This window comes from Coturnix japonica, chromosome Z, assembly GCF_054131305.1.
Source record: "Coturnix japonica strain WE chromosome Z, WE-NBRP24, whole genome shotgun sequence".
Taxonomy (NCBI): domain Eukaryota; kingdom Metazoa; phylum Chordata; class Aves; order Galliformes; family Phasianidae; genus Coturnix; species Coturnix japonica.
In genome coordinates, this window is record NC_140702.1 from 30,470,580 (window position 1) to 30,483,229 (window position 12,650).

At 55.4% G+C, this 12,650-nt stretch overlaps 3 protein-coding genes across 3 annotated transcripts; all 3 read left to right on the forward strand.

The window, feature by feature from the left end:
- The first annotated feature begins 296 nt into the window (after window positions 1-296).
- On the forward strand, window positions 297-1,764 carry LOC146753878 (uncharacterized). The gene has a single exon (XM_085528082.1). It carries the CDS (start codon window positions 440-442, stop codon window positions 1,364-1,366), a length of 927 nt encoding a protein of 308 aa, XP_085384208.1. The 5' UTR covers window positions 297-439; the 3' UTR covers window positions 1,367-1,764.
- A 3,039-nt stretch (window positions 1,765-4,803) lies between these two features.
- On the forward strand, window positions 4,804-6,020 carry LOC146753879 (uncharacterized). The gene has a single exon (XM_085527920.1). The coding sequence runs from the start codon at window positions 4,915-4,917 to the stop codon at window positions 5,839-5,841; it is 927 nt and encodes a 308-aa protein (XP_085384046.1). The 5' UTR covers window positions 4,804-4,914; the 3' UTR covers window positions 5,842-6,020.
- Window positions 6,021-9,278: 3,258 nt separating this feature from the next.
- Window positions 9,279-10,729, forward strand: LOC146753880 (uncharacterized). Its single transcript, XM_085528537.1, has one exon. The coding sequence runs from the start codon at window positions 9,390-9,392 to the stop codon at window positions 10,314-10,316; it is 927 nt and encodes a 308-aa protein (XP_085384663.1). The 5' UTR covers window positions 9,279-9,389; the 3' UTR covers window positions 10,317-10,729.
- The last annotated feature ends 1,921 nt before the right edge of the window (window positions 10,730-12,650 follow it).

A 12,650-nucleotide genomic window follows, 5' to 3' on the forward strand; every position in this document is an offset into this window, starting at 1 on the left:
CTTGTAGCCGGGACACAGAGTCTCTCTCTCAGTCTGGCTTGTGCCTACACTCCAGCCGAGCGTGTCTGTGAGGTTTGGAGCGAGCGGCAAGTCTTGCCTTGGTGCTGGTCTCGTGTTCTGGGAGCTGCTGACAGCCGCTCTCAGTGCTCGTCCCCAGAGCCACCGGAGCTTTTTCCCCGACCTGCCTGGTTCAGGCAGCCGGGGCACCCAGAAGGCCACAGCAGCAAAGGGAGCCGGTAAGGGGACACCTCACCCTGGGCAGCTGGGAGGGAGGGACCTGGGCACTTGGCAAGGGACGTGGGCACTTGTTCCTCCCCTGCCGGGCTCAGCGAGTGACCATGGCCTTTCTTCCTTTCCTAGTGTGACCCCTGCTGCTGCAGCAGCGGCGTGAGGAGCAGCCCCTCATCCCCTGCACTTTCCACCATCGCAGCTGGACAGCATGGCTGCTGAGCTGGATCATCGCTGCACCATTTGCCTGGACATCATGGACGATGCCAGCTACGTAATGCCATGCATGCACCAGTTCTGCTTTGGCTGCATCTGGCACTGGGCCCAGACTAGGCCCAAGTGCCCACTTTGCAATGGCAGGGTGACATCCATCCTGCATTCGGTGCGTGCTGACGACAGCTTTGAAGAGGTCGTGGTCAGACAGGATGGGCCAAGGGCCAGAAGAGCACCCCAAAGCCAACCAGAGGCGATGCCAACCTGGGTGTCCATTTTCCGCCAGCACCCAGCTGTGCTCCAGCCCCTAATGCCTTGGCTGCACCAGGAGCTGAGGCAGCTCTTTGGGGGTGACGAAAGGGCAGCCATTTCAGCGTTCCAGGTTGCCCTCTCTGGCCTATCCATATTTGGCCTGGACGAAAGAGCACTGACGGTGTGGCTGCTCAGCTCCCTGCGAAGTCAGGCCGCCAGCTTTGCGAGACAGCTCGTTGTCCAAGCTGTGCGGTTGTGCAGGGGGGAGGTGCGACGTCTGCTGGGCCTGGAGGCCTCCCATGCTCCCACAGGGCAGGAGGGCAGACCCGCAGCTGTCCGTGAAGCAGCTACACCGTCAGCAGAAACTGTTGACCACAGACTACAGCCCTCCAGCAGCACCAGGGAAGCCAACGTGGCAGAGGAGCTTCCTGGCCCCTCAACCTCTGCCCTTCGTGAGGGTCCCAGCCAGCCTCCATCCAATCCGGCTCCAGTTCACAGAGTCCAAGAAGCAGCCCAGGAGGAGTCGGGGGAGGCAGTGCCAGGTCCCTCCAGTGCCAGCACGGGCAGGAAGCGCTCACGCAGGGCGCCTCGGCGAGCCCCGAAGAGGAGGAGGACTCACACCTCTGAGGACTCTGCACCTCCTGCCAAGAGGCCACCCCGCAGGCGGCGCTAGGACATCACCCCAGCAGCTGGCCAGAACACGGCCGGGCCTGCAGCTGGGCCACAAGCAGCCCTCAGGGGCTCGGACTGCGTCAGACCACAGAGACGCAGAATGGCCCATATTGGAAGGGGCCTCAAACATCAACAGTCTTCAGCCCCCCCTGCCACAGGCAGGGCCACCAACCTCCATATTTATTAGACCAGGCTGCCCAGAGCCCCATCCACCTGGCCTTGCACACCTCCAGGGCGAGGCATCCACAACTTCTCTGGGCAGCCTGTTCCAGCACTTCTCCACTCTCATAGTACAGAACTTCCCCGATATCCATCCTAAATCTTCCCTCCTTCAAACTAAAACCATTTCCCCTTGTCCTGCCCTTATCCACCCTTTCCAAGAGCTGATTCCCCAATAAAATTCCCTAAAAATTATCCGTGTTGCCACCAGTGCATCTGTCAGCGCCGCGCACAGGGCAGGTCTGACCTCTATGCCTGCTTTTGTTAAACCTCATCCGGTTTCTTCCTGCCCAGCTCTCCAGCCTGTCCAGGTCTCACTGGATGACAGCACAGCCCTCAGGTGTGTCAGCCAATCCTCCCAACTTTGTATCATCAGCAAACTTGATGAGGGTGGCCACTGTCCCCTCGTCAAGGTCACCGATGAAGGTGCTGAACAAGACTGGACCCAGCACATTATCCAGTATCCATATGTAGATACTACATTTGCTCACTGTTGTCACTTCACAGTCAGCAGAGTCTGAGGCTTTGATCGAGTCTTCCCATGTCACCCCAGCCATGATAAATTTCCAGATCCATACAGCACTGGGGTGCCTTCAACAAAACCCATGTCTTTCTCAGAGGCAGCAGGACATGGACCTACAGACTCTTCCCACAAGCGAGCACTGCTGCCCTGCCCTCTGCACACATTGGTTCCTTCCACACCAGGTCAAAGAAGGCCCGTGGGTGGCTCTTAGCTGGGGGCAGCAGGGGTGGTCCCCTCTGCCCGGCATGCACCAGGCCTAATCCAGGCTGTGTCTCCCATCTGGATTGCAGGCAGGATTGATTCTGCCCATCCAGATGGGCTCATTTTACACTACAGAGGCAGCGAGCCTGGAGCGTTTGACTTGCAGGAAAGCCTTGTGTAGCCAGGGCCAGTTCAGCATGGGGCTGCTGCAGGGCAGCTCTCCTGGCCCGTGGCGACATGGGTGGCCTCCGGGCCAGGCAGATGTTGCACCTCCCAGCTGCACAGCTGCGCAGCTCAGACAACAAGCTGTCGCACAAAGCTGACGGCCTGGCTATATGGGGAGCTGAGCAGCCACACAGTCAGCGCTGCCTCGTCCAGGCCATAGAAGGACAGGCCAAAAATGACAAGCTGGAACGCTGAAAAGGCTGCCATATTATCAACTCCAAAGTGCTCACAGGAAGACATGGGTTTTGTTGAAGGCACCCCAGTGCTGCATGGATCTGTAGATGTTTGTCACAGCTGGGGCAAAGTGGGAAGACTCAGTCAATGCCTCAAGCTGCTGCAAAATGCCAACAGTGAGCAGATGTAATACGGGGAATGGAATGGACCCAGACACTGTGGAGAACCCGGGCGCCACTGTAGCAGATGATGATTGCCCGTTGTGACGTCTTCTTCTTAGACATCTTCCTCTCTGCTGTACTGTATTTCCAGAAAAAAATATTTTCTTCACAAATCCTTCTTTACATTTGTCTTGTAATGTTGGCAAATGATGTCAAAGTTCAACCTGAATTGTGTTTTGTTACTTCTACCACTATTCCACTGCAACATCAAAACCAAGCGTTTAGAGGCAGGAATTTTTTTTTATAGAATCATAGAATCACAAGGTTGGATAGGACCAACACGATCATCTAGTCCAACGGTGCTCCCATTACTGTAGCTACCACAAGCCACTATGCCATATGTCATAGCTCCTCATCCAGACGCCTCTTGAACACTGCCAGGGACAGAGACTCCACCACCTCCCTGGGCAGCCATTCCAGTGCCTGACCACTCTCTGAGAGAAAAAGTTCCTTCTTATGTCCAGTCTAAACCTCATCTGATGCAACTTGTGGCCATTTCCTCGGGTTCTGTTTGTTGTCTGAGAGAAGAAGCCAAACCTCTCCTCACCATAACCTCCCTTCAGGAAGTTGTGGAGTGCAGTGAGGTCTTTCCTGAGCCTCCTCCTTTCCAGATAAACAATCCCAGCTCCCTCAGCCACTCCTCAGAAGACTTGAGCTCCCTGACCCCTCACCAGTTTTGTTGTCCTCTGGATACATTCCTCAATGTCTTTCTAGCAGCGAGGGGCCAAAACTGAACACAGTACATGAGGTGCAGCCTCACCAGTGCTGAGTCCAGGGGGTGATTACTCCCCTGCTCCTGTTGGCCACACAATTTCTAATGCAGGCCAAGATGCCATTGGCCCTCTTGGCCACCTGGACACACTGTTGACTCATGTTCAGCTGAGCATCAACAAACATCCCCAGGTCCCTTTCCTCTTCACAGTCTTCCAGCCACTCAGCCCCAAGCCTATAGCGCCGCGTGGGGTTATTGTGGCCAAAGTGCAGGACCAAGCTGTGTTGAAGCTCATCCCAATCACCTCAGCCCAGCAATCCACCTTATCTAGATCCTTCTGAAGGTATCCCGCCCTCGGGCATACCAACACCACCTCCCAACTTGGTGTCATCTGCAAACTCGCTGATGGTACACTCAATCCCCTCGTGTAGGTCATCAATAAAGATATCAAACAAGATGGGCCCTGTCACGAGTTAGCAACACAATGCACGGTTCTTGTGCCAGGAAGATTTATTTACTTCTGTGATGAACATGATCGTAACGGTGTATCACTCACTGTCATCCTTCTAAGCAAGCCTTTTCATATTCTAAGATGAGCGTTCAGTACATTTCCACTAACAATCCACTGGCTAGAAAGCAAGCAAGTTTCAATAGGGATACTGGATAATAAAGTAGAAGGAGACACTGTGGAAAACCTGAGCGCCATTGCTGTGGTTGGAGTGCAGCAGATGATGATGGCCCATTGTGATGTCACTGGCACCATTCCGCCTACGTGAGGAGCAGTGACACACGCAGCACGTCACTGACGTGGATTGTGACGTCCTGGCCCTCAGTGCTTGTAGCCGGGACACAGAGTCTCTCTCTCAGTCTGGCTTGTGCCTACACTCCAGCCGAGCGTGTCTGTGAGGTTTGGAGCGAGCGGCAAGTCTTGCCTTGGTGCTGGTCTCGTGTTCTGGGAGCTGCTGACAGCCGCTCTCAGTGCTCGTCCCCAGAGCCACCGGAGCTTTTTCCCCGACCTGCCTGGTTCAGGCAGCCGGGGCACCCAGAAGGCCGCAGCAGCAAAGGGAGCCGGTAAGGGGACACCTCACCCTGGGCAGCTGGGAGGGAGGGACCTGGGCACTTGGCAAGGGACGTGGGCACTTGTTCCTCCCCTGCCGGGCTCAGCGAGTGACCATGGCCTTTCTTCCTTTCCTAGTGTGACCCCTGCTGCTGCAGCAGCGGCGTGAGGAGCAGCCCCTCATCCCCTGCACTTTCCACCATCGCAGCTGGACAGCATGGCTGCTGAGCTGGATCATCGCTGCACCATTTGCCTGGACATCATGGACGATGCCAGCTACGTAATGCCATGCATGCACCAGTTCTGCTTTGGCTGCATCTGGCACTGGGCCCAGACTAGGCCCAAGTGCCCACTTTGCAATGGCAGGGTGACATCCATCCTGCATTCGGTGCGTGCTGACGACAGCTTTGAAGAGGTTGTGGTCAGACAGGATGGGCCAAGGGCCAGAAGAGCACCCCAAAGCCAACCAGAGGCGATGCCAACCTGGGTGTCCATTTTCCGCCAGCACCCAGCTGTGCTCCAGCCCCTAATGCCTTGGCTGCACCAGGAGCTGAGGCAGCTCTTTGGGGGTGACGAAAGGGCAGCCATTTCAGCGTTCCAGGTTGCCCTCTCTGGCCTATCCATATTTGGCCTGGACGAAAGAGCACTGACGGTGTGGCTGCTCAGCTCCCTGCGAAGTCAGGCCGCCAGCTTTGCGAGACAGCTCGTTGTCCAAGCTGTGCGGTTGTGCAGTGGGGAGGTGCGACGTCTGCTGGGCCTGGAGGCCTCCCATGCTCCCACAGGGCAGGAGGGCAGACCCGCAGCTGTCCGTGAAGCAGCTACACCGTCAGCAGAAACTGTTGACCACAGACTACAGCCCTCCAGCAGCACCAGGGAAGCCAACGTGGCAGAGGAGCTTCCTGGCCCCTCAACCTCTGCCCTTCGTGAGGGTCCCAGCCAGCCTCCATCCAATCCGGCTCCAGTTCACAGAGTCCAAGAAGCAGCCCAGGAGGAGTCGGGGGAGGCAGTGCCAGGTCCCTCCAGTGCCAGCACGGGCAGGAAGCGCTCACGCAGGGCGCCTCGGCGAGCCCCGAAGAGGAGGAGGACTCACACCTCTGAGGACTCTGCACCTCCTGCCAAGAGGCCACCCCGCAGGCGGCGCTAGGACATCACCCCAGCAGCTGGCCAGAACACGGCCGGGCCTGCAGCTGGGCCACAAGCAGCCCTCAGGGGCTCGGACTGCGTCAGACCACAGAGACGCAGAATGGCCCATATTGGAAGGGGCCTCAAACATCAACAGTCTTCAGCCCCCCCTGCCACAGGCAGGGCCACCAACCTCCATATTTATTAGACCAGGCTGCCCAGAGCCCCATCCACCTGGCCTTGCACACCTCCAGGGCGAGGCATCCACAACTTCTCTGGGCAGCCTGTTCCAGCACTTCTCCACTCTCATAGTACAGAACTTCCCCGATATCCATCCTAAATCTTCCCTCCTTCAAACTAAAACCATTTCCCCTTGTCCTGCCCTTATCCACCCTTTCCAAGAGCTCATTCCCCAATAAAATTCCCTAAAAATTATCCGTGTTGCCACCAGTGCATCTGTCAGCGCCGCGCACAGGGCAGGTCTGACCTCTATGCCTGCTTTTGTTAAACCTCATCCGGTTTCTTCCTGCCCAGCTCTCCAGCCTGTCCAGGTCTCACTGGATGACAGCACAGCCCTCAGGTGTGTCAGCCAATCCTCCCAACTTTGTATCATCAGCAAACTTGATGAGGGTGGCCACTATCCCCTCGTCAAGGTCACCGATGAAGGTGCTGAACAAGACTGGACCCAGCACATTATCCAGTATCCATATGTAGATACTACATTTGCTCACTGTTGTCACTTCACAGTCAGCAGAGTCTGAGGCTTTGATCGAGTCTTCCCATGTCACCCCAGCCATGATAAATTTCCAGATCCATACAGCACTGGGGTGCCTTCAACAAAACCCATGTCTTTCTCAGAGGCAGCAGGACATGGACCTACAGACTCTTCCCACAAGCGAGCACTGCTGCCCTGCCCTCTGCACACATTGGTTCCTTCCACACCAGGTCAAAGAAGGCCCGTGGGTGGCTCTTAGCTGGGGGCAGCAGGGGTGGTCCCCTCTGCCCGGCATGCACCAGGCCTAATCCAGGCTGTGTCTCCCATCTGGATTGCAGGCAGGATTGATTCTGCCCATCCAGATGGGCTCATTTTACACTACAGAGGCAGCGAGCCTGGAGCGTTTGACTTGCAGGAAAGCCTTGTGTAGCCAGGGCCAGTTCAGCATGGGGCTGCTGCAGGGCAGCTCTCCTGGCCCGTGGCGACATGGGTGGCCTCCGGGCCAGGCAGATGTTGCACCTCCCAGCTGCACAGCTGCGCAGCTCAGACAACAAGCTGTCGCACAAAGCTGACGGCCTGGCTATATGGGGAGCTGAGCAGCCACACAGTCAGCGCTGCCTCGTCCAGGCCATAGAAGGACAGGCCAAAAATGACAAGCTGGAACGCTGAAAAGGCTGCCATATTATCAACTCCAAAGTGCTCACAGGAAGACATGGGTTTTGTTGAAGGCACCCCAGTGCTGCATGGATCTGTAGATGTTTGTCACAGCTGGGGCAAAGTGGGAAGACTCAGTCAATGCCTCAAGCTGCTGCAAAATGCCAACAGTGAGCAGATGTAATACGGGGAATGGAATGGACCCAGACACTGTGGAGAACCCGGGCGCCACTGTAGCAGATGATGATTGCCCGTTGTGACGTCTTCTTCTTAGACATCTTCCTCTCTGCTGTACTGTATTTCCAGAAAAAAATATTTTCTTCACAAATCCTTCTTTACATTTGTCTTGTAATGTTGGCAAATGATGTCAAAGTTCAACCTGAATTGTGTTTTGTTACTTCTACCACTATTCCACTGCAACATCAAAACCAAGCGTTTAGAGGCAGGAATTTTTTTTTATAGAATCATAGGATCACAAGGTTGGATAGGACCAACACGATCATCTAGTCCAACGGTGCTCCCATTACTGTAGCTACCACAAGCCACTATGCCATATGTCATAGCTCCTCATCCAGACGCCTCTTGAACACTGCCAGGGACAGAGACTCCACCACCTCCCTGGGCAGCCATTCCAGTGCCTGACCACTCTCTGAGAGAAAAAGTTCCTTCTTATGTCCAGTCTAAACCTCATCTGATGCAACTTGTGGCCATTTCCTCGGGTTCTGTTTGTTGTCTGAGAGAAGAAGCCAAACCTCTCCTCACCATAACCTCCCTTCAGGAAGTTGTGGAGTGCAGTGAGGTCTTTCCTGAGCCTCCTCCTTTCCAGATAAACAATCCCAGCTCCCTCAGCCACTCCTCAGAAGACTTGAGCTCCCTGACCCCTCACCAGTTTTGTTGTCCTCTGGATACATTCCTCAATGTCTTTCTAGCAGCGAGGGGCCAAAACTGAACACAGTACATGAGGTGCAGCCTCACCAGTGCTGAGTCCAGGGGGTGATTACTCCCCTGCTCCTGTTGGCCACACAATTTCTAATGCAGGCCAAGATGCCATTGGCCCTCTTGGCCACCTGGACACACTGTTGACTCATGTTCAGCTGAGCATCAACAAACATCCCCAGGTCCCTTTCCTCTTCACAGTCTTCCAGCCACTCAGCCCCAAGCCTATAGCGCCGCGTGGGGTTATTGTGGCCAAAGTGCAGGACCAAGCTGTGTTGAAGCTCATCCCAATCACCTCAGCCCAGCAATCCACCTTATCTAGATCCTTCTGAAGGTATCCCGCCCTCGGGCATACCAACACCACCTCCCAACTTGGTGTCATCTGCAAACTCGCTGATGGTACACTCAATCCCCTCGTGTAGGTCATCAATAAAGATATCAAACAAGATGGGCCCTGTCACGAGTTAGCAACACAATGCACGGTTCTTGTGCCAGGAAGATTTATTTACTTCTGTGATGAACATGATCGTAACGGTGTATCACTCACTGTCATCCTTCTAAGCAAGCCTTTTCATATTCTAAGATGAGCGTTCAGTACATTTCCACTAACAATCCACTGGCTAGAAAGCAAGCAAGTTTCAATAGGGATACTGGATAATAAAGTAGAAGGAGACACTGTGGAAAACCTGAGCGCCATTGCTGTGGTTGGAGTGCAGCAGATGATGATGGCCCATTGTGATGTCACTGGCACCATTCCGCCTACGTGAGGAGCAGTGACACACGCAGCACGTCACTGACGTGGATTGTGACGTCCTGGCCCTCAGTGCTTGTAGCCGGGACACAGAGTCTCTCTCTCAGTCTGGCTTGTGCCTACACTCCAGCCGAGCGTGTCTGTGAGGTTTGGAGCGAGCGGCAAGTCTTGCCTTGGTGCTGGTCTCGTGTTCTGGGAGCTGCTGACAGCCGCTCTCAGTGCTCGTCCCCAGAGCCACCGGAGCTTTTTCCCCGACCTGCCTGGTTCAGGCAGCCGGGGCACCCAGAAGGCCGCAGCAGCAAAGGGAGCCGGTAAGGGGACACCTCACCCTGGGCAGCTGGGAGGGAGGGACCTGGGCACTTGGCAAGGGACGTGGGCACTTGTTCCTCCCCTGCCGGGCTCAGCGAGTGACCATGGCCTTTCTTCCTTTCCTAGTGTGACCCCTGCTGCTGCAGCAGCGGCGTGAGGAGCAGCCCCTCATCCCCTGCACTTTCCACCATCGCAGCTGGACAGCATGGCTGCTGAGCTGGATCATCGCTGCACCATTTGCCTGGACATCATGGACGATGCCAGCTACGTAATGCCATGCATGCACCAGTTCTGCTTTGGCTGCATCTGGCACTGGGCCCAGACTAGGCCCAAGTGCCCACTTTGCAATGGCAGGGTGACATCCATCCTGCATTCGGTGCGTGCTGACGACAGCTTTGAAGAGGTTGTGGTCAGACAGGATGGGCCAAGGGCCAGAAGAGCACCCCAAAGCCAACCAGAGGCGATGCCAACCTGGGTGTCCATTTTCCGCCAGCACCCAGCTGTGCTCCAGCCCCTAATGCCTTGGCTGCACCAGGAGCTGAGGCAGCTCTTTGGGGGTGACGAAAGGGCAGCCATTTCAGCGTTCCAGGTTGCCCTCTCTGGCCTATCCATATTTGGCCTGGACGAAAGAGCACTGACGGTGTGGCTGCTCAGCTCCCTGCGAAGTCAGGCCGCCAGCTTTGCGAGACAGCTCGTTGTCCAAGCTGTGCGGTTGTGCAGTGGGGAGGTGCGACGTCTGCTGGGCCTGGAGGCCTCCCATGCTCCCACAGGGCAGGAGGGCAGACCCGCAGCTGTCCGTGAAGCAGCTACACCGTCAGCAGAAACTGTTGACCACAGACTACAGCCCTCCAGCAGCACCAGGGAAGCCAACGTGGCAGAGGAGCTTCCTGGCCCCTCAACCTCTGCCCTTCGTGAGGGTCCCAGCCAGCCTCCATCCAATCCGGCTCCAGTTCACAGAGTCCAAGAAGCAGCCCAGGAGGAGTCGGGGGAGGCAGTGCCAGGTCCCTCCAGTGCCAGCACGGGCAGGAAGCGCTCACGCAGGGCGCCTCGGCGAGCCCCGAAGAGGAGGAGGACTCACACCTCTGAGGACTCTGCACCTCCTGCCAAGAGGCCACCCCGCAGGCGGCGCTAGGACATCACCCCAGCAGCTGGCCAGAACACGGCCGGGCCTGCAGCTGGGCCACAAGCAGCCCTCAGGGGCTCGGACTGCGTCAGACCACAGAGACGCAGAATGGCCCATATTGGAAGGGGCCTCAAACATCAACAGTCTTCAGCCCCCCCTGCCACAGGCAGGGCCACCAACCTCCATATTTATTAGACCAGGCTGCCCAGAGCCCCATCCACCTGGCCTTGCACACCTCCAGGGCGAGGCATCCACAACTTCTCTGGGCAGCCTGTTCCAGCACTTCTCCACTCTCATAGTACAGAACTTCCCCGATATCCATCCTAAATCTTCCCTCCTTCAAACTAAAACCATTTCCCCTTGTCCTGCCCTTATCCACCCTTTCCAAGAGCTCATTCCCCAATAAAATTCCCTAAAAATTATCCGTGTTGCCACCAGTGCATCTGTCAGCGCCGCGCACAGGGCAGGTCTGACCTCTATGCCTGCTTTTGTTAAACCTCATCCGGTTTCTTCCTGCCCAGCTCTCCAGCCTGTCCAGGTCTCACTGGATGACAGCACAGCCCTCAGGTGTGTCAGCCAATCCTCCCAACTTTGTATCATCAGCAAACTTGATGAGGGTGGCCACTATCCCCTCGTCAAGGTCACCGATGAAGGTGCTGAACAAGACTGGACCCAGCACATTATCCAGTATCCATATGTAGATACTACATTTGCTCACTGTTGTCACTTCACAGTCAGCAGAGTCTGAGGCTTTGATCGAGTCTTCCCATGTCACCCCAGCCATGATAAATTTCCAGATCCATACAGCACTGGGGTGCCTTCAACAAAACCCATGTCTTTCTCAGAGGCAGCAGGACATGGACCTACAGACTCTTCCCACAAGCGAGCACTGCTGCCCTGCCCTCTGCACACATTGGTTCCTTCCACACCAGGTCAAAGAAGGCCCGTGGGTGGCTCTTAGCTGGGGGCAGCAGGGGTGGTCCCCTCTGCCCGGCATGCACCAGGCCTAATCCAGGCTGTGTCTCCCATCTGGATTGCAGGCAGGATTGATTCTGCCCATCCAGATGGGCTCATTTTACACTACAGAGGCAGCGAGCCTGGAGCGTTTGACTTGCAGGAAAGCCTTGTGTAGCCAGGGCCAGTTCAGCATGGGGCTGCTGCAGGGCAGCTCTCCTGGCCCGTGGCGACATGGGTGGCCTCCGGGCCAGGCAGATGTTGCACCTCCCAGCTGCACAGCTGCGCAGCTCAGACAACAAGCTGTCGCACAAAGCTGACGGCCTGGCTATATGGGGAGCTGAGCAGCCACACAGTCAGCGCTGCCTCGTCCAGGCCATAGAAGGACAGGCCAAAAATGACAAGCTGGAACGCTGAAAAGGCTGCCATATTATCAACTCCAAAGTGCTCACAGGAAGACATGGGTTTTGTTGAAGGCACCCCAGTGCTGCATGGATCTGTAGATGTTTGTCACAGCTGGGGCAAAGTGGGAAGACTCAGTCAATGCCTCAAGCTGCTGCAAAATGCCAACAGTGAGCAGATGTAATACGGGGAATGGAATGGACCCAGACACTGTGGAGAACCCGGGCGCCACTGTAGCAGATGATGATTGCCCGTTGTGACGTCTTCTTCTTAGACATCTTCCTCTCTGCTGTACTGTATTTCCAGAAAAAAATATTTTCTTCACAAATCCTTCTTTACATTTGTCTTGTAATGTTGGCAAATGATGTCAAAGTTCAACCTGAATTGTGTTTTGTTACTTCTACCACTATTCCACTGCAACATCAAAACCAAGCGTTTAGAGGCAGGAATTTTTTTTTATAGAATCATAGAATCACAAGGTTGGATAGGACCAACACGATCATCTAGTCCAACGGTGCTCCCATTACTGTAGCTACCACAAGCCACTATGCCATATGTCATAGCTCCTCATCCAGACGCCTCTTGAACACTGCCAGGGACAGAGACTCCACCACCTCCCTGGGCAGCCATTCCAGTGCCTGACCACTCTCTGAGAGAAAAAGTTCCTTCTTATGTCCAGTCTAAACCTCATCTGATGCAACTTGTGGCCATTTCCTCGGGTTCTGTTTGTTGTCTGAGAGAAGAAGCCAAACCTCTCCTCACCATAACCTCCCTTCAGGAAGTTGTGGAGTGCAGTGAGGTCTTTCCTGAGCCTCCTCCTTTCCAGATAAACAATCCCAGCTCCCTCAGCCACTCCTCAGAAGACTTGAGCTCCCTGACCCCTCACCAGTTTTGTTGTCCTCTGGATACATTCCTCAATGTCTTTCTAGCAGCGAGGGGCCAAAACTGAACACAGTACATGAGGTGCAGCCTCACCAGTGCTGAGTC